The following is a 19,652-nucleotide window of genomic DNA, read 5'->3' on the forward strand; positions in this document are numbered from 1 at the left end:
CCATTTTTTCCACGCTGGGCAGGAGGAGGAAGGAGAATCCCATTCCTGGCTGAGGGACAGAGCTGCTTTATTGTGTCCCCAGGGGACAGGTGACAACAGCTGGGTGACAAAACTGGGGTGACAACACCTGGAGTGACACAAAGCCCTCCCCACCACGAAACCAGGACGTTCCCACCGGCAGGAGGCTCCAAAATTGGGGATTTTACCCCAAAAATGGGCTGAATAAAGAAATTTCCATGGGGATGATGACCCCAGGGGTGGCAAGGGGGTGGCACCCAGATGTCACTTGTCACCACTGCCTCCCCACAGGCAGGAGGCTCCAAAATTGGGATTTTCCCCCCAAAAATGGGCTGAGTCATGGAATTCCCAGGAGTTTGAGGACCCCAGTGGTGGCAGGGGGGTGGCACCAAGATGTCATTTGTCACCACTGCCTCCCATCAGCAGGAGGCTCCAAAATTGGGATTTTCCCCCCAAAATTGGGCTGAATTATGGAATTCCCAGACATTTGAGGACCCCAGTGGTGGCAGGGAGGTGGCATTGAGATGTCACTTGTCACCACAGGCTCCCCATGGGCAGGAGGCTCCAAAATTGGGATTTTCCCCCCAAAAATGGGCTGAATAAAGAAATTTCCATGGGGATGATGACCCCAGTGGTGGCAGGGGGGTGGCACTGAGATGTCACTTGTCACCACAGGCTCCCCATTAGCAGGAGGCTCCAAAATTGGATTTTCCCCCCAAAAATGGGCTGAATCATGGAATTCCCACAGGATCCAGGACTCTGAGTGGTGACAGGGGGTGGCACCGAGATGTCACCCCCGTGGCACTGCTCCCCACGGGCAGGAGGCTCCAAAATTGGGATTTTTACCCCAAAAATGGGCTGAATAAAGAAATTTCCATGGGGATGATGACCCAGGGGTGGCACCAAGATGTCAGCCCCGTGGCACTTCTCCCCACGGGCAGGAGGCTCCAAAATTGGGATTTTCACCCCAAAAATGGGCTGAATTATGGAATTCCCACAGGGCTGATTGACCCCAGGGGTGGCAGGGAGGTGGCATTGAGATGTCACTTGTCACCACTGCCTCCCCATTAGCAGGAGGCTCCAAAATTGGGATTTTCCCCCCCAAAAATGGGCTGAGTCATGGAATTCCCACAGGACCCAGGACTCTGAGTGGTGACAGGGGGGTGGCACCGAGATGTCACCCCCGTGGCACTGCTCCCCACGGGCAGGAGGCTCCAAAATTGGGATTTTTACCCCAAAAATGGGCTGAATAAAGAAATTTCCATGGGGATGATGACCCCAGGGGTGGCACCAAGATGTCAGCCCCGTGGCACTTCTCCCCCACGGGCAGGAGGCTCCAAAATTGGATTTTCCCCCCAAAATTGGGCTGAATTATGGAATTCCCAGACATTTGAGGACCCCAGTGGTGGCAGGGGGGTGGCATTGAGATGTCACTTGTCACCACAGGCTCCCCATTAGCAGGAGGCTCCAAAATTGGGATTTTCCCCCCAAAAATGGGCTGAGTCATGGAATTCCACAGGACCAGGACTCTGAGCGGTGGCAGGGGGGTGGCACCCAGATGTCACCTGTCACCCACCCCCGTGGGCGCTGCCTCAATGAATGGAGCTCCTTGTGCCGCTGTGGTGCCACCCCGGTGCCAATCCCACTCGTGGGGACACAGATCCCGCATTGTCCCGGCCTCGGGGACACGTGGGGACACCACGGGACAATGGGGACACCGAGGGGACAATGGGGACACCATGGGGACACCGAGGGGCTCGCTGCTGGTGGGGAGGGGGGGGCAGATCTGCTCATCCTGGGATTTTGGGGAGGGGGGAGGGAGGGGAGGGATTTTGAGATTCCCGGATTTTGGGATTCCCAGGATTTTGGGGGGGGGGGGGATGGGAGGGGTGGGATTCCAGGATTTCGGGATTCCCGGGAATGCTGGGATTCCCGGATTTTGGGATTCCCGGGATTCCGGGATTTTGGGATTGCAGGAATTTGGAATTTTGGGATTTTGGGATTCCTGGGATTCCAGGATTTTGGGATTCCCAGGATTCCCAGGATTTCGGGATTCTGGGATTCCTAGGATTTTGGGGAGGGGGATGGGAGGGGTGGGATTCCAGGATTTCGGGACTCCCAGGAATGCCGGGATTCCAGGATTTTGGGATTCCAGGATTTTGGGATTCCCGGATTTTGGGATTCCCGGGATTCCAGGATTTTGGGATTCCTGGAATTTGGAATTTTGGGATTTTAGGATTCCTGGGATTCCAGGATTTTGGGATTCCCGGGATTCCCAGGATTTCGGGATTCTGGGATTTTGGGATTCCGGGATTTTGGGATTCCCGGGATTCCAGGATTTCGGAATTCTGGGATTTGGGGATTTTGGGATTCCCAGAATTTGGAATTTCGGGATTTTGGGATTCCCAGGATTCCGGGATTTTGGGATTCCTGGGATTTAGGGATTCCCAGGATTTTGGGATTCCCAGGATTTGGAATTTCGGGATTTTGGGATTCCCGGGATTTTGGGATTCCTGGATTTTGGGATTCCCGGGATTTTGGGATCCCGGGATCTGGGGAGGCCCCGGGGCTGTCACAGCGCCGCCAGCGCGGCCGAGGACAGCACGGTCAGGGCCAGCACCAGCAGCCCCGACTGCGTCACCTGCGGCAGCTTCAGCCCCTTGCCCAGGTCCCAGGCCTGCGGAGACAGCGGGGACAGCGGTGTCACCCTGTCCCCAGAGCCGGGACACGGCTCCCACTCCCCGCCCTGCTCCCCGTTCCCAGCTCCGTGTTCCCATTTTCTATTCCCCTTTTTCCCATCCCCTGTCCCCATCCCCATCCCCTTTTCTCAATTCCCCTTTCCATCCCCTTTTTCCCGTCCTTTTTCCCATCCCCTCTCCCCTTTCCTTCCCACTTTTATCCCAGTTCCCACTCCCTTTTATCCCAGTTATCCCACCCTCTCTCATCCCAGTTCCTGCTGCCTTCCCATTCCATCCCCTCCCCATTCTCCCATTCCCATCCCCTCTTCCCATTCCCATTATTCCCATTATTCCCATTATTCCCATTCCCATCATTCCTATTCCCATTGTTCCCACTCTCCTCTCTCCTGTTCCCATTCCCATTATTCCCATTATTCCTATTCCCATCATTCCCACTTTCCTCATTCCCATTATTCCCATTAATCCCACTCCCCATTCCCATTATTCCCATTCTCCCCTCTCCCCAGTTCCCATTCCCATTATTCCCACTATTCCCATTCCTATCATTCCCATTATTCCCATTCCCATCATTCCCATTATTCCCATTATTCCCATTCCCATCATTCCCATTATTCCCATTATTCCCACTCTCCCCAGTTCCCATTCCCACTCTCCCCATTCCCGTTATTCCCGTTATTCCCATTATTCCCATTCCCATCATTCCCATCATTCCCATTCCCATTATTCCCACTCTTCCCATTCCCATCATTCCCATTATTCCCACTTTCCTCATTCCCATTAATCCCACTCTCCCCAGTTCCCATTCCCACTCTCCCCAATCCCATTTTCCCATTCCCATCATTCCCATTATTCCCATTATTCCCATTCCCATTATTCCCATTCCCATTATTCCCATTATTCCCATTCCCATTATTCCCATTATTCCCATAATGTGAAAAACCCTGAACCCCCCCCCCCCAAACCCCAGGGGGGCTCGATCCCTCCCTGGGAATTCCACAAATCCGCAATTCCCAAAATCCCAGAATTCCCAAAACCCCAGAAAATCCCAGCCCTGGAGCACCCCCAGCTCTCCCCGACAGTCCCAGTTCCAAACTGGGAGCACTGGGATGGGCTCCCATAAAACCCCTGCCAAAACCATTCCCAAAATTCCTCCCTGATCCCAGGAACCTGGATGGGGGGACACTCTGGTGCCACCCCATTGTCACCTGCTGTCCCCAAAAGGGCTCCTGGGGACATTCCAGGTGCACAGCTCCCAGTTCCACACTGGGATGGGCTCCCATCAAACCCCTCCAGCCATTCCCGACCTTTTGAGCCATTCCCAAAATTCCTCTTCAATCTCATGGGGACCCAGGCAGGTGGGACACCCCGGTGCCACCCCCATTGTCACCTGCTGTCCCCAAAAGGACATTCCAGGTGCACAGCTCCCAGTTCCACACTGGGACGGGCTCCCATCAAACCCCTCCCAACATTTCTGTGCCGTTCCCAAAATCCCTTCCCGATCTCAAAACCCGGGCAGGTGGCACACCCCGGTGCCACCCCACTGTCACCCGCTGTCCCCACTGCAGGTGGCCCGGGCCCTCACCAGGTGGCGGACGCCGTTCCAGGTGTGGTAGCACAGGGGCAGGGCCAGCAGGAACTTGGCCGAGCACACGAGGGTGGGGCCCAGGCTGAGCGCCCGCACCTGGGCCAGGTAATGGGGGAACTGCTCAGGGAGCAGCAGGGCGGCCACCGAGAACAGGGACACACCTGGGGACAACAGGGACACCTGTCAGGGACAGGGACACACCTGGGGACAGGGACAGGGACAGGGATACACCTGGGCCAGGTAATGGGGGAACTGCTCAGGGAGCAGCAGGGCAGCCACCGAGAACAGGGACACACCTGGGGACAACAGGGACACCTGTCAGGGACAGGGACACACCTGGGGACAACAGGGACAGACACACCTGTCAGGGACAGGGACACAGCTGGAGGAGACAGGGACACACCTGGGGACAGGGATACATCTGTCAGGGACAGGGACACACCTGGAGGGGACAGATACACCTGTCAGGGACAGGGACACAGCTGGAGGGGACAGATACACCTGTCAGGGACAGGGACACAGCTGGAGGGGACAGGGACAGGGATACACCTGGGCCAGGTAATGGGGGAACTGCTCAGGGAGCAGCAGGGCAGCCACCGAGAACAGGGACACACCTGGGGACAACAGGGACACCTGTCAGGGACAGGGACACAGCTGGGGACAGGGACACACCTGGGGACAGCAGGGACAGACACACCTGTCAGGGACAGGGACACAGCTGGAGGAGACAGGGACACACCTGGGGACAACAGGGACAGGGATACACCTGGGGACAGGGACACACCTGGGGACAACAGGGACAGACACACCTGTCAGGGACAGGGACACAGCTGGGGACAGGGACACACCTGGGGGGAACAGGGACACCTGTCAGGGACAGGGACACAGCTGGGGGGGACAGGGACAGGGATACACCTGGGCCAGGTAATGGGGGAACTGCTCAGGGAGCAGCAGGGCAGCCACCGAGAACAGGGACACACCTGGGGGGGACAGGGACAGATACACCTGTCAGGGACAGGGACACAGCTGGGGACAACAGGGACACCTGTCAGGGACAGGGACACACCTGGGGACAGGGACAGATACACCTGTCAGGGACAGGGACACAGCTGGGGACAACAGGGACACCTGTCAGGGACAGGGACACACCTGGGGACAGGGATACACCTGTCAGGGACAGGGACACAGCTGGGGACAGACACACCTGGAGGGGACAGGGACACAGCTGGGGGGGACAGGGACACCTGTCAGGGACAGGGACACACCTGGGGACAGGGACACACCTGGGGACAGACACACCTGTCAGGGACAGGGACACAGCTGGGGGGGACAGGGACTCCTGTCAGGGACAGGGACACACCTGGGGACAAGGACACACCTGTCAGGAACAGGGACACAGCTGAGGGGGACAGACACACCTGTCAGGGACAGGGACACAGCTGGGGGGGACAGGGACTCCTGTCAGGGACAGGGACACACCTGGGGACAAGGACACACCTGTCAGGAACAGGGACACACCTGAGGGGGACAGACACACCTGTCAGGGACAGGGACACACCTGGGGACAACAGGGACACCTGTCAGGGACAAGGACACAGCTGGGGACAGGGGAGGGACATGTCAGGAACAGGGATACACCTGGAATGGGGACAGAGCCCATCAGGGAGAACAGGGATACACCTGGCAAAGGGTCCCCAGTGTCCCCAGGTGTCCCCAGGTGTCCCCAGTGCCACCCACCGAGGCTGAGGGCGACGCCGGTGCCGCGGTGCGTGATGGACATGGCCATGGGCAGCGACCACCTGCAACAGGAACGGGCTGGGGTCACCCCAAAACCCTGGGGATGGGCTGGGGGCACCCCAAAACCCACAGGAATGGGGTGGGGTCACCCCAAAACCAAGGGGATGGGCTGGGGGCACCCCAAATCCAACAGGAACGGGCTGGGGTCACCCCAAAACCCTGGGGATGGGCTGGGGGCACCCCAAAACCCTGGGGAACGGGCTGGGGGCACCCCAAATCCCACAGGAACGGGGTGGGGTCACCCCAAATCCAACAGGAATGGGGTGGGGGGCACCCCAAAACCCACAGGAATTGGGTGGGGGCACCCCAAATCCCACAGGAATGAGGTGGGGTCACCCCAAAACCCACAGGAACGGGGCTGGGGGCACCCCAAAACCCTGGGGATGGGCTGGGGTCACCCCAAAACCCACAGGAATGGGGTGGGGGGCACCCCAAAACCCACAGGAACGTGGGGATTGGGGCATTTTGGGTGGAATTTGGGGCAGCCTGGGGTGAATTTGGGGGATTTAGGGGAAATTTGGGGGATTATTTGGAGTGGCCTGGGGTGAATTTGGGGAATTTTAGGGTGGTCTGGAGTGAAATTGGGGTTCCTAGGGGTGATTTTTTTTTTTTGTGAATTTGGAGTGCCCCAGGGTGAATTTAGGGTGGATTTGGGGTTCATGGGTCCATTTTGAAGTTTCCAGGGTGATTTTGGGGGTTCCCAGCTTGTTCTGGGCTGGTTTTGGGGTGATTTGGAGTGGTTTTGGGGTGATAATGGCTGGTTTAGGGCGGTTTTGGAGCAGTTTTGGACTGGTTTAGGGGCAGTTTCAGCAGTTTTGGGGCAGTTTTGGGCAGGTTTTAGGGTGATTTTGAGGTTCTCTGGCTGCTTTTGGGGTGTTTTGGGGCAGTTTTGGGCTGGTTTAGGGGTGGTTTGAGTGGTTTTGGGGTGATTTTGGGGTGGTTTTGGGCTGGTTTAGGGGTGGTTTGAGTGGTTTTGGGGTGTTTTTGGGGTGGTTTTGGGCAGGTTTAGGGGCGGTTTGAGTGGTTTTGGGGCAGTTTTGGGATGGTTTTGGGCAGGTTCAGGGGCGGTTTGAGCGGTTTTGGGGCAGTTTTGGGGTGATTTGGGGGTTCCCTGGCTGGTTTTGGGCTGGTTTAGGGGCAGTTTGAGTGGTTTTGGGGTGTTTTTGGGGTGGTTTTGGGCTGGTTCAGGGGGGTTTGAGTGGTTTTGGGGTGTTTTTGGGGTGGTTTTGGGCTGGTTCAGGGGCTGTTTGAGTGGTTTTGGGGCAGTTTTGGGGTGGTTTAGGGGCGGTTTGAGTGGTTTTGGGGCAGTTTTGGGGTGTTTTTGGGGTGGTTTTGGGTTGGTTTAGGGGCAGTTTGAGTGGTTTTGGGGCAGTTTTGGGCAGGTTTAGGGGCAGTTTGAGTGGTTTTGGGGTGTTTTTGGGGGGTCTCTCACTTGTAGATGCTGACATGGGGGGACAGGGGTCGCCCCGAGCGCTCGTTCCTCTCCCAGAACCTCCTCATCTCCTCCCGGGCCGTGGTGCCCATGGGGACGGCCCTGGGGCAGAGACAGAGCCTGAACCCGACCCCAAAAACCCCAAAAAACCCCTAAAAAACCTTAACTCACCCCAAAAAAACCCCATAAACCCAAACCCTGACCCATGGCATCTCGTGGTGCCCATGGGGATGGACCTGGGGGAGAGAAAGGGACTGAACCCAAAAAACCCTAAATCCACCCCAAACCCCAAAAAATCCTAAACCTACCCCAAACCCCAAAAAATCCTAAATCCACTCCAAAACCCAGAAAAACACCAAAAGGAAACGCTCAGAAACACCCAAACCCCCAAAATCCCTTCCCAGTCCCTCCCAGTCCCTCCCAGTTTGGTCCCAGTCCCTCCCAGTCCATCCCAATTCAATCCCAGTCCACATCAGTCCCTCCCAGTTTGGTCCCAGTCCATCCCAGTTTGGTCCCAGTCCCTCCCAGTCCATCCCAGTTTGGTCCCAGTCCATCCCAATCCATCCCAGTCACTCCCAGTTTGGTCCCAGTCCATCCCAGTTTGGTCCCAGTCCCTCCCAGTCACTCCCAGTCCCTCCCAGTCCATCCCAGTTTGGTCCCAGTCCATCCCAGTTTGGTCCCAGTCCATCCCAGTCCCTCCCAGTCCCTCCCAGTTTGGTCCCAGTCCATCCCAGTTTGGTCCCAGTCCATCCCAGTCCCTCCCAGTCCATCCCAGTTTGGTCCCAGTCCATCCCAGTCCATCCCAGTCACTCCCAGTCCATCCCAGTTTGGTCCCAGTCCATCCCAGTCTCTCACTGGTGCAGGGTGGGGCCGGGCCCCAGCCGGGCCAGGAGGCAGCGCCGCCCCAAACCCCTGGAAAAGAGAGAAAAAATTTTGAAAAATTGGGAAAAATGGGGAAAACCTGAGGGGGGGAAAAGGGAAAACTGTGGGGAAATGGGGAAATAAATGGGAAAATATTTTAAAATTTGGGGGGAAAAGGGAATAAATGGGAACAACGGGGAAATGGGATTGGGAATGGCCCGGATCCCCCGGGAAAGAGGGGAAATGGGGAAAAATGAGGAAAAAATGAGGAAAAAATGAGGAAAAAATGAGGAAAAAATGAGGAAAAAATGGGACAGAGATGGCGACACTGAGGGGACACTGAGGGGACACCGAGGAGACACTGAGGGTGGCACGGAAGGGACACGGAAGGGACACTGAAGGGACACTGAGGGTGGCACGGAAGGGACACGGAGGGGACACGGAGGGGACACGGAAGGGACACGGAAGGGACACGGAGGGGACACGGAGGGGACACTGAAGGGACACTGAGGGGACACGGAGGGGACACTGAGGGGACGCTGAAGGGACACGGAGGGGACACTGAAGGGACACAGAAGGGACACGGAGGGGACACGGAAGGGACACGGAAGGGACACGGAGCTGGCCCGGCCCCGCCGCTCCCGGGCCGGAACCGAGAAATCGCTTCAGGCCAGGCCCGCCCCCGCCCCCGGTGTCCCCTCAGTGTCCCCAATGTCCCCCAATGTCCCCCGGGCCTGTCCCGGGCCCTCGGAGTCACCTCAGAGCCAGCGCCGCCATCTTGGAGCCGCCGAGCCGGAAGTGCCGTGACGTAATTCCGGTTCCGGCAACGGGCGGGATCGATAACCGATATGGGTTATTGGTATCGGTATTGATATTGGTCATTGATAACGGTCATTGATACTGGTATTGATATTCGTAATGATATTGGTATTGATATCGGTCACTGGGAGCGATAACTGATATCGGTAATTGGTTTCGGTTATTGATATCGGTCACTAGTATCAGTCAGTGGGATCGATAACTGATATCGGTTATTGGTATCGGTATTGATATTGGCATTGATATCGGTACTGGGATCGATAACCGACATCGGTTATTGATACTGGTACTGATGGTACTGATATCGGTGTTGATAGCGGTCACTGGGATCGATAACTGGTATCGCTGTTGATATCGGTATTGATATCGGTTCTGGGATCGGTAAGTGATACCGGTATTGATATCGGTACTGATAGTGGTCACTGGGATCGATACCTGATATCAGTTATTGGTATCAGATATTGATATTGGTCATTGATATTGGTCACTGGGATCGATAACTGATATCGATCCTGTTATCGATCCCTATTTTCAATCCCGTTATCAATCCCCGTTATCGATCCCCGTTATCCCCCCGGGCAATCCCCTCTTTGCCGTTTTCCCCCCAAAATCCCCAAACCCCCCTCGCCCTGCCCCAGCCACGAGCTCCGGGTGCCCCCCATGTCCCCCCATGTCCCCCCATGTCCCCGCTGTCCCCCCCATGTCCCCGCTGTCCCCCCCGTGTCCCCTCCCCATCCCCTCATGTCCCCCTCTTGTCCCCTCCATCTGCCCCCTCCTGTCCCCCCATGTCCCCGCTGTCCCCCCCATGTCCCCCCAATGTCTCCCCCTTCCCCCCCATGTCCCCTCTGTCGTTCCTATGTCCCTGTCCCCGCCATGTCCCTCCCACGTCCCCTCTATGTCCCCTTCATGTCCCCTCCCTTTGTCCTTCCATGTCCCCCTCGTGTGTCCCCATGTTCTCCCCCGTGTCTCCCCTCTGTCCCCTCAATGGCCTCTTTGTCCCCCTCGTGTCCCCTCTCTGTTCCCCCATGTCCCCCCACCTCTGTCCCCGCTGTCCCCTTAATGTCCCCCCCCGTCCCCTCCATGTCCACCCCACGTCCCCCCATGCCACCCCTCTGTGTCCCCGCCATGTCCCCCCATATCCCCCTGTCCCCCTCATGTCCCCTCCATGTCCCCCACTCTGTCCCCTCAATGTCCCCTCCATGTCCCCCCATGCCACCCCTCAGTGTCCCCCCCATGTGTCCCCCCCATGTCCCCCTCTCTGTCCCCCCATGCCACACCCGTGTCCCCCCATGTCCCCCGAGTGTCCCTTCCATATCGCCGCCCAATGTCCCCTCATGTCCCCGCCGCTGTCCCCTCAGTATCCCCTCAATGTCCCCCCCATGTCCCCCCCTCTGTCCCCTCCATGTCCCCTCAGTGTTCGCCCATGCCACACCCGTGTTCCCCTCAATGTCCCCCCCATGTCCTCCCCACTGTCCCCTCAATGTCCCCTCCATGTCCCCCCATTGTGTCCCCCCATGTCCCCCCCACTGTCCCCTCAGTATCCCCTCAGTGTCCCCTCCATGTCCCCATCATGTCCCCTCAATGTCCCCCCAATGTCCCCTACTCTGTCCCCTCAGTATACCCTCAATGTCCCCTCCATGTCCCCCACTCTGTCCCCTCCATGTCCCCCCAATGTCCCCTCCATGTCCCCCCCACTGTCCCCCCAATATCCCCTCCATGTCCCCTCAATGTCCCCTCCATGTCCCCCCAATATCCCCTCAATGTCCCCTCCATGTCCCCTCAATGTCCCCCCAATGTCCCCCACTCTGTCCCCCCAATGTCCCCCACTCTGTCCCCTCAATGTCCCCTCAGTATACCCTCAATGTCCCCTCCATGTCCCCACCATGTTGCCCCATTGTGTCCCCCATGTCCTCCCCACTGTCCCCCCAATATCCCCTCCATGTCCCCCCAATGTCCCCACCATGTCCCCTCAATGTCCCCCCAATGTCCCCACCATGTCCCCTCAATGTCCCCTCCATGTCCCCCCAGTGTCCCCCCATGTCCCCCCGTGTCCCCGCTGTCCCCCCGGTGCCACATTCCTGCTCCCCCGCCCCCGCGGCGCGCGGGAATGCGGCCGGACAAAGGCCACCAGTGTCGCCGTCCCCCGGGCCACCCTCGGTGTCCCTCGGTGTCCCTCAATGTCGCCTTTGAGCGGGGTCCCCGCGGCCCGGCCCCCCCGCGCCCATTGGCCGGCATTTGGGGACGGGGCCACCCTAAAACCGCGTCCCCGCCGCTGTCCCCTCCGTGTCACCGAGCGCCACCATGTCCCCGAGGTTCACCCGCCGCCTCCTCCTCGTGGCCGGGCTCGTGGCGGCGCTGGGTGAGCTTGGGGACAAGGGACGGTCCCCAAAAAGGGGGTGGCATGGTCGGGGGGGGGGGGGGGGACAGGAGAGGTTTGGGGGTGGCCCTGGGGATGGGGACACGCGGGGCTGGGGGACTGTCACCTCAGCATGGGGACACGGGGGGCTTGGGGACTGTCACCGAGCCTTGGGGACTGTCACCTCAGCATGGGGACAGGGGGGGCTTGGGGACTGTCACCGAGCCTTGGGGACTGTCACCGCACATTGCGGACTGACACCACGGCTTGGGGAGTGTCACCATGGCTTGGGGAATGTCACCGTGGCTTGGGAAGTGTCACCGTGGCTGTCACCTTGGCTTGGGGACTGTCACCGCCCATTGGGGACTGTCACCACGGCTTGGGGACTGTCACTGCGGCTGGCGGGGGACAGCGGGGGTGGCACCAACCAGGGGACAGGGGCGGGTGTGGCTGCAAGGACAGTCCCGGGTCGTTGTCACCTCCCTGGGGACATTGTCAGGGGTGCCACACCCAGCCCTGCTGGTGTCACCGAGCGGTGGCACTTGTCACCTCCTTGGGGACATTGTCGGGGGTGGCTGCCAGGACAATGCCGGCCATTGTCACCTCCCTGGGGACAGCTGGGGGAGTGCCACACCCAACCCTGCCCGTGTCACCCGTGGGGACACTGTCCCCTCCCTGCCACCTCTGGGGACAGCGGCGCCACCACTTCACTGTCCCCTTCTTGCCACCCATGGGGACAGCAGTGCCACCACTCCACTGTCCCCTTCATGCCACCCATGGGGACAGCAGTGCCACCACTCCACTGTCCCCTTCATGCCACCTATGGGGACAGCAGTGCCACCACTTCACTGTCCCCTCCCTGCCACCCATGGGGACAGCAGTGCCACCACCCTGCTGTCCCCTCGCAGCCCTCACGCTCCCTTTGGTGGCAACTTGGTGACACTCCGGGCTGTGGTGGCAGCTTGGGGACAGTCCAGGCTGTGGTGGCACCTCGGGGACAGCGTCAGGCTGTGGTGTCACCTCGGGGACACTCCGGGCTGTGGTGGCAGCTCGGTGGCACCGCCCCGCGCGGGGGGGCGGGGCTGTGACGTGTCTCTGTGTCGCCGTGTCCCCAGGGCTGTCGCCGGTGTCCCCAATCCACGTGTACACGCAGCGCGAGGTCCACGGCACCGTGGGCTCCAGTGTCACCCTGTCCTGCAGCTTCTGGTCCAGCGAGTGGATCTCGGACGACATCTCCATCACCTGGCACTTCCAGGCCGATGGCTCCCGCGACAGCATCTCCGTCAGTGTCACCGCTGTCCCCAAAATGTCCCCGTTGTCCCCAAGCCGTCCCCGTTGTCCCCATCCCGTTCCCGTCGCGCTCCGGTGTCACCTCCTGCCCCGCTGTCCCCTGTGTCCCCTCTGTCACCCTGGATAACCTCAGTGTCACTGTCACCCCGTGTGAGCCCGGTGTCACTGTCACATCAATGTCCCTGTCCCCCCGTGTGACTCTGGTGTCACTGTCACATCAATGTCCCCGTCCCCCTGTGTGACCCCAATGTCCCCGTCCCCCTGTGTGACCCCGGTGTCACTGTCACATCGATGTCCCTGTCACCCCATGTGACCCCAATATCCCTGTCCCCCCTGGTGACCCCGGTGTCCCTGTCCCCCTGTGTGACCCCGGTGTCACTGTCACATCAATGTCCCTGTCCCCCTGAGTGACCCCAATGTCCCCGTCCCCCCGGGTGACCCCGCTGTCCCTGTCCCCCTGTGACCCCGCTGTCGCTGTCCCCCCGTGTGACCCCGCTGTCGCTGTCCCCGCCGCAGATCTTCCACTTCGCCAAGGGCCAGCCGTACATCGACGACGTGGGCACGTTCAAGGAGCGCATGGCCTGGGCGGGGAACCCGCGGCGCCGCGACGGCTCCATCGTCATCCACGGGCTGGAGCCCAGCGACAACGGCACCTTCACCTGCGACGTCAAGAACCCGCCCGACATCGTGGGCAAGTCCTCGCAGGTCACGCTCTACGTGCTGGAGAGAGGTGCGGCACGGCTGGCACGGGGGGACACGGCTGGCACCGGGGGGGACACGGCTGGCACCTCCATGTGGGTGGGGACACGGCTGGCACCGGGGAGACGGATGGCACCTCCCTGGGGGGGGACACGGATGGCACCGGGGGGGACACGGCTGGCACCAGGGGGGGAGACGGATGGCACCGGGGGGGACATGGGTGGCACCAGGGGGGACACGGCTGGCACCTCCCTGGGGGGGACACGGGTGGCACCTCCTGGGGTGGGGACACGGCTGGCACCTCGGGGGGGACACGGGTGGCACCTCCTGGGGTGGGGACACGGCTGGCACCTGGGGGGGACACGGCTGGCACCTCCCTGGGGGGCACATGGTTGTCACCTCTCTGGGGTGGGGGACATGGCTGGCACCTGGGGGGGACATGGTTGACACCAGGGGGCACACGGCTGTCACCTCCCTCGGGGGCAGGGACACGGCTGTCACCTCCTGGGGGTGGGGGACATGGCTGTTACCTGGGGGGGAACATGGCTGTCACCTCCATGCGGGTGTGACACGGTGTCCCTGTCCTCGCAGTGTCGCTGTCCCCGCAGTGCCGCCCCGTTACGGTGTCCCTGTCCCCTCAGTGTCGCTGTCCCCGCAGTGTCCCCACTGTCCCCTCAGTGTCACTGTCCCGGGGGTGACACGGTGTCGCTGTCCCCGCAGTGCCGCCCCGTTACGGTGTCGTGCTGGGCTCCGTTATCGCCGGGGCGCTGCTCGTGGTGGCCGCGCTGGTGGCGCTGGGCTACGGCGGCCGCTACTGCTGGCGGCGGCGCCAGGCGGCTCTGCAGCGGCGGCTCAGGTCAGCGCGACCCCTCCCCAAATTGGGACCCTGCCCCAAATAGAGACCCCTCCCCAAATCGGGACCCTGCCCCAAACGGGGACCCCTCCCCAAATCGGGACCCTGCCCCGAATAGGGACCCCTCCCCAAATCGGGACCCTTCCCCAAACAGGGACCCTGCCCCAAATCGGGACCCTGTCCCAAATAGAGACCCCTCCCCAAATCGGGACCCTGCCCCAAACGGGGACCCCTCTCCAAACAGGGACCCCTCCCCAAATCGGGACCCTTCCCCAAACAGGGACTCTGCCCCAAATAGGGACCCTGCCCCAAATAGAGACCCCTCCCCAAAACGGGACCCTGCCCCAAATAGGGACCCTCCCAAAATCGGGACCTTCCCCAAATCAGGACCCTTCCTCAAACCGCGACCCCTCCAAACCGGGACCCCTCCCCAAATAGGGACCCCTCCCCAGATCGGGAACCCTCCCCAAATCGGGACCCCTGCCCCAATCTGGACCCCTCCCCACACCGGAACCGTCCTCAAACCGGGACCACCGGGGCCGCAATTCCGCCGTCCCGAGCCGGGATCCCCGTCCAAACCGGGACCCTCCCCAATTTCCGTGACCCCTCCCCAAACCGGGAGCTGCAACCCCACCATCCCGAGCCGCTCTTTTCCCCTTTCCCCCAAACCGGGACTACCGGGGCTGCAATTTCCGCGCCCATTCCCCACACCGAGAGTCCCGGGGGTCCCTCCCACCATCCCGACCCCCCGTTTTCCCCCCATTTTCCCCCCATTTCCCCCCGCAGCGCCATGGAGAAGGGGAAGCTGCAGCGCTCGGGCAAGGAGGGCTCCAAGCGCAGCCGGCAGGTGAGCGCCGAGCGGGGCGGGGGGCACGGCGGGCTGTCCCCCCGGTCCCCCCGGTCCCCAGACCCGCCGGGGGCTGCGGGTGAAGCCCCCCTGTCCCCGCAGGCCCCCGTGCTCTACGCCATGCTGGACCACGGCCGCGGCGCCAAGAAAGGCAAGGGCGGCGCCGGCAAGGATAGGAAATAGCGGTTAGCGGGCAGGGAGGGACCCCCGGGGGCGGCCGGGGCCTCGGGGGACCCCCGGCCCCCCAAAGTCATCATGACCATCGAGATGGAGCTGCGGGGGGAGCCCCGGGGCGCGGCGCCGCCCGCCGCCCGCTCGCCGAGCCGGGGCAGCCTCAAGAACGCGCTGCTGAGCATCGTCAGGCCCAACTCGGGGGGCTCCTGAGGGACCCCCCGCGCCCGGGACCCGGCGAGGAGCGGGGTGTGGTCCTCGCCTCGGGTCCCCCGCCTTGGGGACAGCGCTGGCGACAAGCGCGGCTCAGCCCCCCCGTCCCCGGCCACCCTCGGTCGCTCCCTGCCCAGCCCCGGGTGGGATTCGTGCCCCGGAACGCGGGCTTGGGGTCGGTGCCCCCTGCCCGGGGCCGCGTCCCCTTCCCTGAATTCGAGGGGTTTCTCTCTGTGCCCCCCCACCCCAATTTCGCTCCTTTTCTGGCCGTTTTCTCGTCTCTCCCCGCGGCCGAGCCCAAATGACGTCGCGGGGTGGCCCCTTTGTCCCCTCCCTTTGTCCCCCCATTAACCCCCGTAACCCCCGGGACCCCTCCCCAAACCCGGCCGGAGCCCCGTGGGAGGGGGCGAGGCTGCGGCCGGGCTGGGGGAGCCGCCCGTGCCCCCCAAGGACGCGTTTTGTACCCCCTGTGCCCCGTCCCTGTCCCCTCCGTGTCCCCGCGGTGCCATTAATAAAGCTGACATCTCCGGGAGCCCCCGTGCCACCGCCGCTGTCCCCACGCCACGGCGACATCGCTGTCACCCTCAGCGGGGAGGTGGCACCTGGAGGGTGACCTGGTGTGCCACCCCGGAGTCCTCAATGCCACCGCCCTCCCTGCCAGCCGCCGTTAATTAAAGCTGTAATTAACACAACCAAAGCATTGCGGGAACGGGCAGGGAACGGCCCCGGTGCCCCCCCGGTGCCCCCTCGGTGCCGTTGTCCCTTTCCCTAATAAGTCAGCGCTGCCCGACCCCGCCGTGTCCCCTGGGGCCGCCGCCGCTGTTTTTCTTTCCAAGGAGCTATTTCTGCACCGGAGCGCGGCACTGCGGGGCCCTGGGAACCGCCCCGAGCCCCCCAAAAACCCGGCTGTGAACCCCCCGAAACCCGGCTGCAAACTCCCCCAAAACCCGGCTGTGAACCCCCCGAAACCCAGCTGCAAATCCCCCAAAACCCGGCTGTGAACCCCCCGAAACCCGGCTGTGAACCCCCCGAAACCCGGCTGCAAACTCCCCCAAAACCCGGCAGTGAACCCCCCGAAACCCGGCTGTGAACCCCCCGAAACCCGGCTGCAAACTCCCCCAAAACCCGGCAGTGAACCCCCCGAAACCCAGCTGCAAATCCCCCAAAACCCGGCTGTGAACCCCCCGAAACCCGGCTGTGAACCCCCCGAAACCCGGCTGCAAATCCCCCAAAACCCGGCTGCAAATCCCCCAAAACCCGGCTGTGAACCCCCCGAAACCCGGCTGCAAATCCCCCAAAACCCGGCTGTGAACCCCCCAAAACCCGGCTGCAAACTTCCCCAAAACACGGCTGTGAACCCCCCGAAACCAGGCTGCAAACTCCCCCCAAAACCCGGCTGCAAAGCCCCGAAAATCTGGCTGCAAAACTGGGCTGAGAACCCCCCAAAGCCCGGCTGCAAATCCCCCAAAATTGGGCTGCGAACCCCCAAAAACTGAGCTGCAAACTCCCCCTAAATCCGCCTGCAAACCCCCGCCAAAAACCCAGCTGTGAACACCCAAAACCCGGCTGTGGATCCCCCAAAATTGGGCTGTGAACCCCCAAAAACTGGGCTGCAAACTCCCCCTAAATCCGCCTGCAAAGCCCCCCAAAAACCCAGCTGCAAACATTCAAAACCGGGCTGTGGACCCCTCAAAATTTGGCTGCGAAACCCCCCAAAAGTGGGCTGCAAACCCCCCCCAAATCCAGCTGTGAATTCCCCCAAATCCAGCTGCGAGCTCCCCCAAAACCCGGCTGCAAAACCCCCAAACTGGGCTGCAAACTCCCCCTAAATCCACCTGCAACCCCCCCCCACAAAAAAAAAACCGTGCTGTGGACCCCTCAAAAACCCGGCTGCGAATCCCTCAAAATTAGGCTGTGGACCCCTCAAAATTCGGCTGTGAACCCCCTCAAAACGCTCATGTGAACCTCCCCGAAATCCTCCTGTGAACCCCCCAAATCCGGTTGCGAACCCCCCCAAAATCCACCTGCGAACCCCCCCAAAATCCGGCTTCGATCCCCCCCAAAATTCGGCTTAAATCCCCCCCAAACCCTCTCAGTGGGGACCCCTCCCCAAATTCCCCCGAGCCCCCAGCGCAGCCTCCTCTTCCTCACTCTTTATTCCCTGCACGGGCCAAAAGCCCCTCAGGGTGGGGACAGTGACAGTGACAATGACAGAAATGTGGGGAGGGGGCGGTGACAGTGACAGAAATGTGGGCAGGGGGCGGTGACAGTGACAGCAAGGTGGGGACCCCCGATTTCCTGGGCTGGAGGCTGCAGCGGGACCCGTCCCCCCCCCCCCGTTTGGGGACACCGGGCGTGTCCCCAACGCCACCACGGGACGGGGAAATGGGGAATTCCGTGGAAAATTGGGGATCCCATGGAAAATTTGGGGTTCCCATGGAAAATGGGGGTGATCATGGGAAATGGGGGTGCTCAAGGGAAACGGGGGGGGAGGGGGTCCCACACCGCCCCCTCCCCAGGGCCACCTCCCCTTGGGGACACCGGGCTGTGTCACCCCCCCAAATCCCCCCGGTGTCACCGGGCAGGGAAGGGCCGAGCCCCCCTCGGGAGGGTCCCCACGGGGTTTGGGGGTCCCGGGGGGTCCCGGGGGGGTCCCGGGGGTCCCTCAGGGCCGCGGCTCCCCCCGGCGCTGGCGGGAGCGGCGGAAGCGGCCCTGGATGGCGAGAGCCGCTCGCTCCGTCTCGGGCGCGCTCAGGTCGATGTCGATCTCCTCTTCCTCCTCCTCCTCCTCTTCCTCCTTCTTGCGATCAGCCTTGGCTGCCGGGGACGGGGGGGGGACAGGACGGGGACACGCTTGGGGACAGGCTGGCATTGCCAGGTTCACGCAGGGGGACAGCCTGGCACCCCCAGATTGGCAGTGGGGACACTCAGGGGGACACCCTGCCACTAATCCGGGGGGACAAGGGACAGCCTGGCACCCCAGGGGGGACAAGGGACTGCCTGGCACCCCCAGATTCACCCAGGGGACATCCAGAGGGACACCCTGGCACCAACCTTGGGGACAAGGGACAGCCTGGCACCCCCCGATTGACCAATGGGACACTCGGAGGGACACCCTGCCACCAACCGGGGGACAAGGGACAGCCTGGCACCTCCGGAGTCACCCAGGGGACAGCCTGGCACTCATCTTGGGGACAAGGGACAGCCTGGCACCCCTAGATTCACTGTGGGGACACTCAGAGGGACACCCTGCCACCCCCCTGGGGGACAAAGGACACAACGAGCCCTCCCCAGGGGGACACCGCGACACCTCCGAGGGGACAGGGGATGTCCCCAAATGCACGCAGGTGCCACCTGCCCATAAGGATGGGGGAAATGGAGGGGCCCTGGGGTGTGCGGGGACAGCGGTGACAGCGGTGACAGCGGTGACAGCGAACCTGTGCCGGCGCTCCTCACCTTGCTGCTGCCCACCGGGGGCCTCCGCCGCCGAGGGGGTGACACGGGGACTGCGCTGCGGAGAGAGGGGACGCGGGGGTGACACAGGGTCCCCCCATTGTCCCCGCATTGTCCCCAGGGTCCCCGCATTGTCCCCACATTGTCCCCGGGGTCCCCACAGCCTCCAGCCCGAGCGGGGCTCGCGGTGGCTGCGCTGAGAAGAGAGGAGGGCCCGGGGGGACCGGGGAGGTGACACCGGTGGGGCTCGGGGTCCCCAAAGTGTCCTCCCCCCCGTCCCCGGGACGCAGCGTCCTGGCCCCATTGGTGCTCCCCGCCCGGCTCGGTGCTGGAAGCCCCGGGAAAAGGGGCAGAGTCCCGGTTCCGGTGTGTCCCGGTGCCCCCCGGTGTGTCCCTGTCCCCCCCGTTGTCCCCCGGTGCCCCCCGTTGTCCCCCGGTGTCCCCGGTCCCCCCGGTCCCCCCCGGTGTCCCCCGTTGTCCCCACCTCGCTCATCCCCCCCGGTGTCCCCGGTCCCCCCCGTTGTCCCCCGGTGTCCCCGGTCCCCCCCGGTGTCCCCGG

The 19,652-nt window shown here is 62.0% G+C and overlaps 3 protein-coding genes across 3 annotated transcripts; 1 reads left to right on the forward strand and 2 right to left on the reverse strand.

Annotated features, from left to right (window-relative positions):
* Nucleotides 1-2,088: 2,088 nt before the first annotated feature.
* On the reverse strand, nt 2,089-9,195 carry SDHC (succinate dehydrogenase complex subunit C). Its single transcript, XM_063176402.1, has 6 exons — nt 9,150-9,195; nt 8,387-8,443; nt 7,532-7,633; nt 6,040-6,101; nt 4,300-4,463; nt 2,089-2,695 (listed from the first exon to the last, which is right to left on the reverse strand). The coding sequence occupies exons 1-6, from the start codon at nt 9,167-9,169 to the stop codon at nt 2,591-2,593; spliced, it is 510 nt and encodes a 169-aa protein (XP_063032472.1). The 5' UTR covers nt 9,170-9,195; the 3' UTR covers nt 2,089-2,590.
* A 2,317-nt stretch (nt 9,196-11,512) lies between these two features.
* MPZ (myelin protein zero) lies at nt 11,513-15,978 on the forward strand. The gene is given in 6 exon segments (XM_063176406.1): nt 11,513-11,570; nt 12,683-12,849; nt 13,374-13,587; nt 14,277-14,412; nt 15,196-15,256; nt 15,359-15,978. Coding segments are annotated over 6 exon segments (918 nt in total). The 3' UTR covers nt 15,641-15,978.
* A 1,800-nt stretch (nt 15,979-17,778) lies between these two features.
* PCP4L1 (Purkinje cell protein 4 like 1) lies at nt 17,779-19,582 on the reverse strand (the record flags this gene model as incomplete). Its single annotated transcript, XM_063176404.1, has 3 exons — nt 17,779-18,457; nt 19,078-19,151; nt 19,578-19,582. Coding segments are annotated over 3 exons (231 nt in total), but the record flags the coding sequence as incomplete, so codon positions are not given.
* Nucleotides 19,583-19,652: the final 70 nt, after the last annotated feature.

Source organism: Melospiza melodia, chromosome 25 (assembly GCF_035770615.1).
Source record: "Melospiza melodia melodia isolate bMelMel2 chromosome 25, bMelMel2.pri, whole genome shotgun sequence".
Lineage (NCBI taxonomy): Eukaryota > Metazoa > Chordata > Aves > Passeriformes > Passerellidae > Melospiza > Melospiza melodia.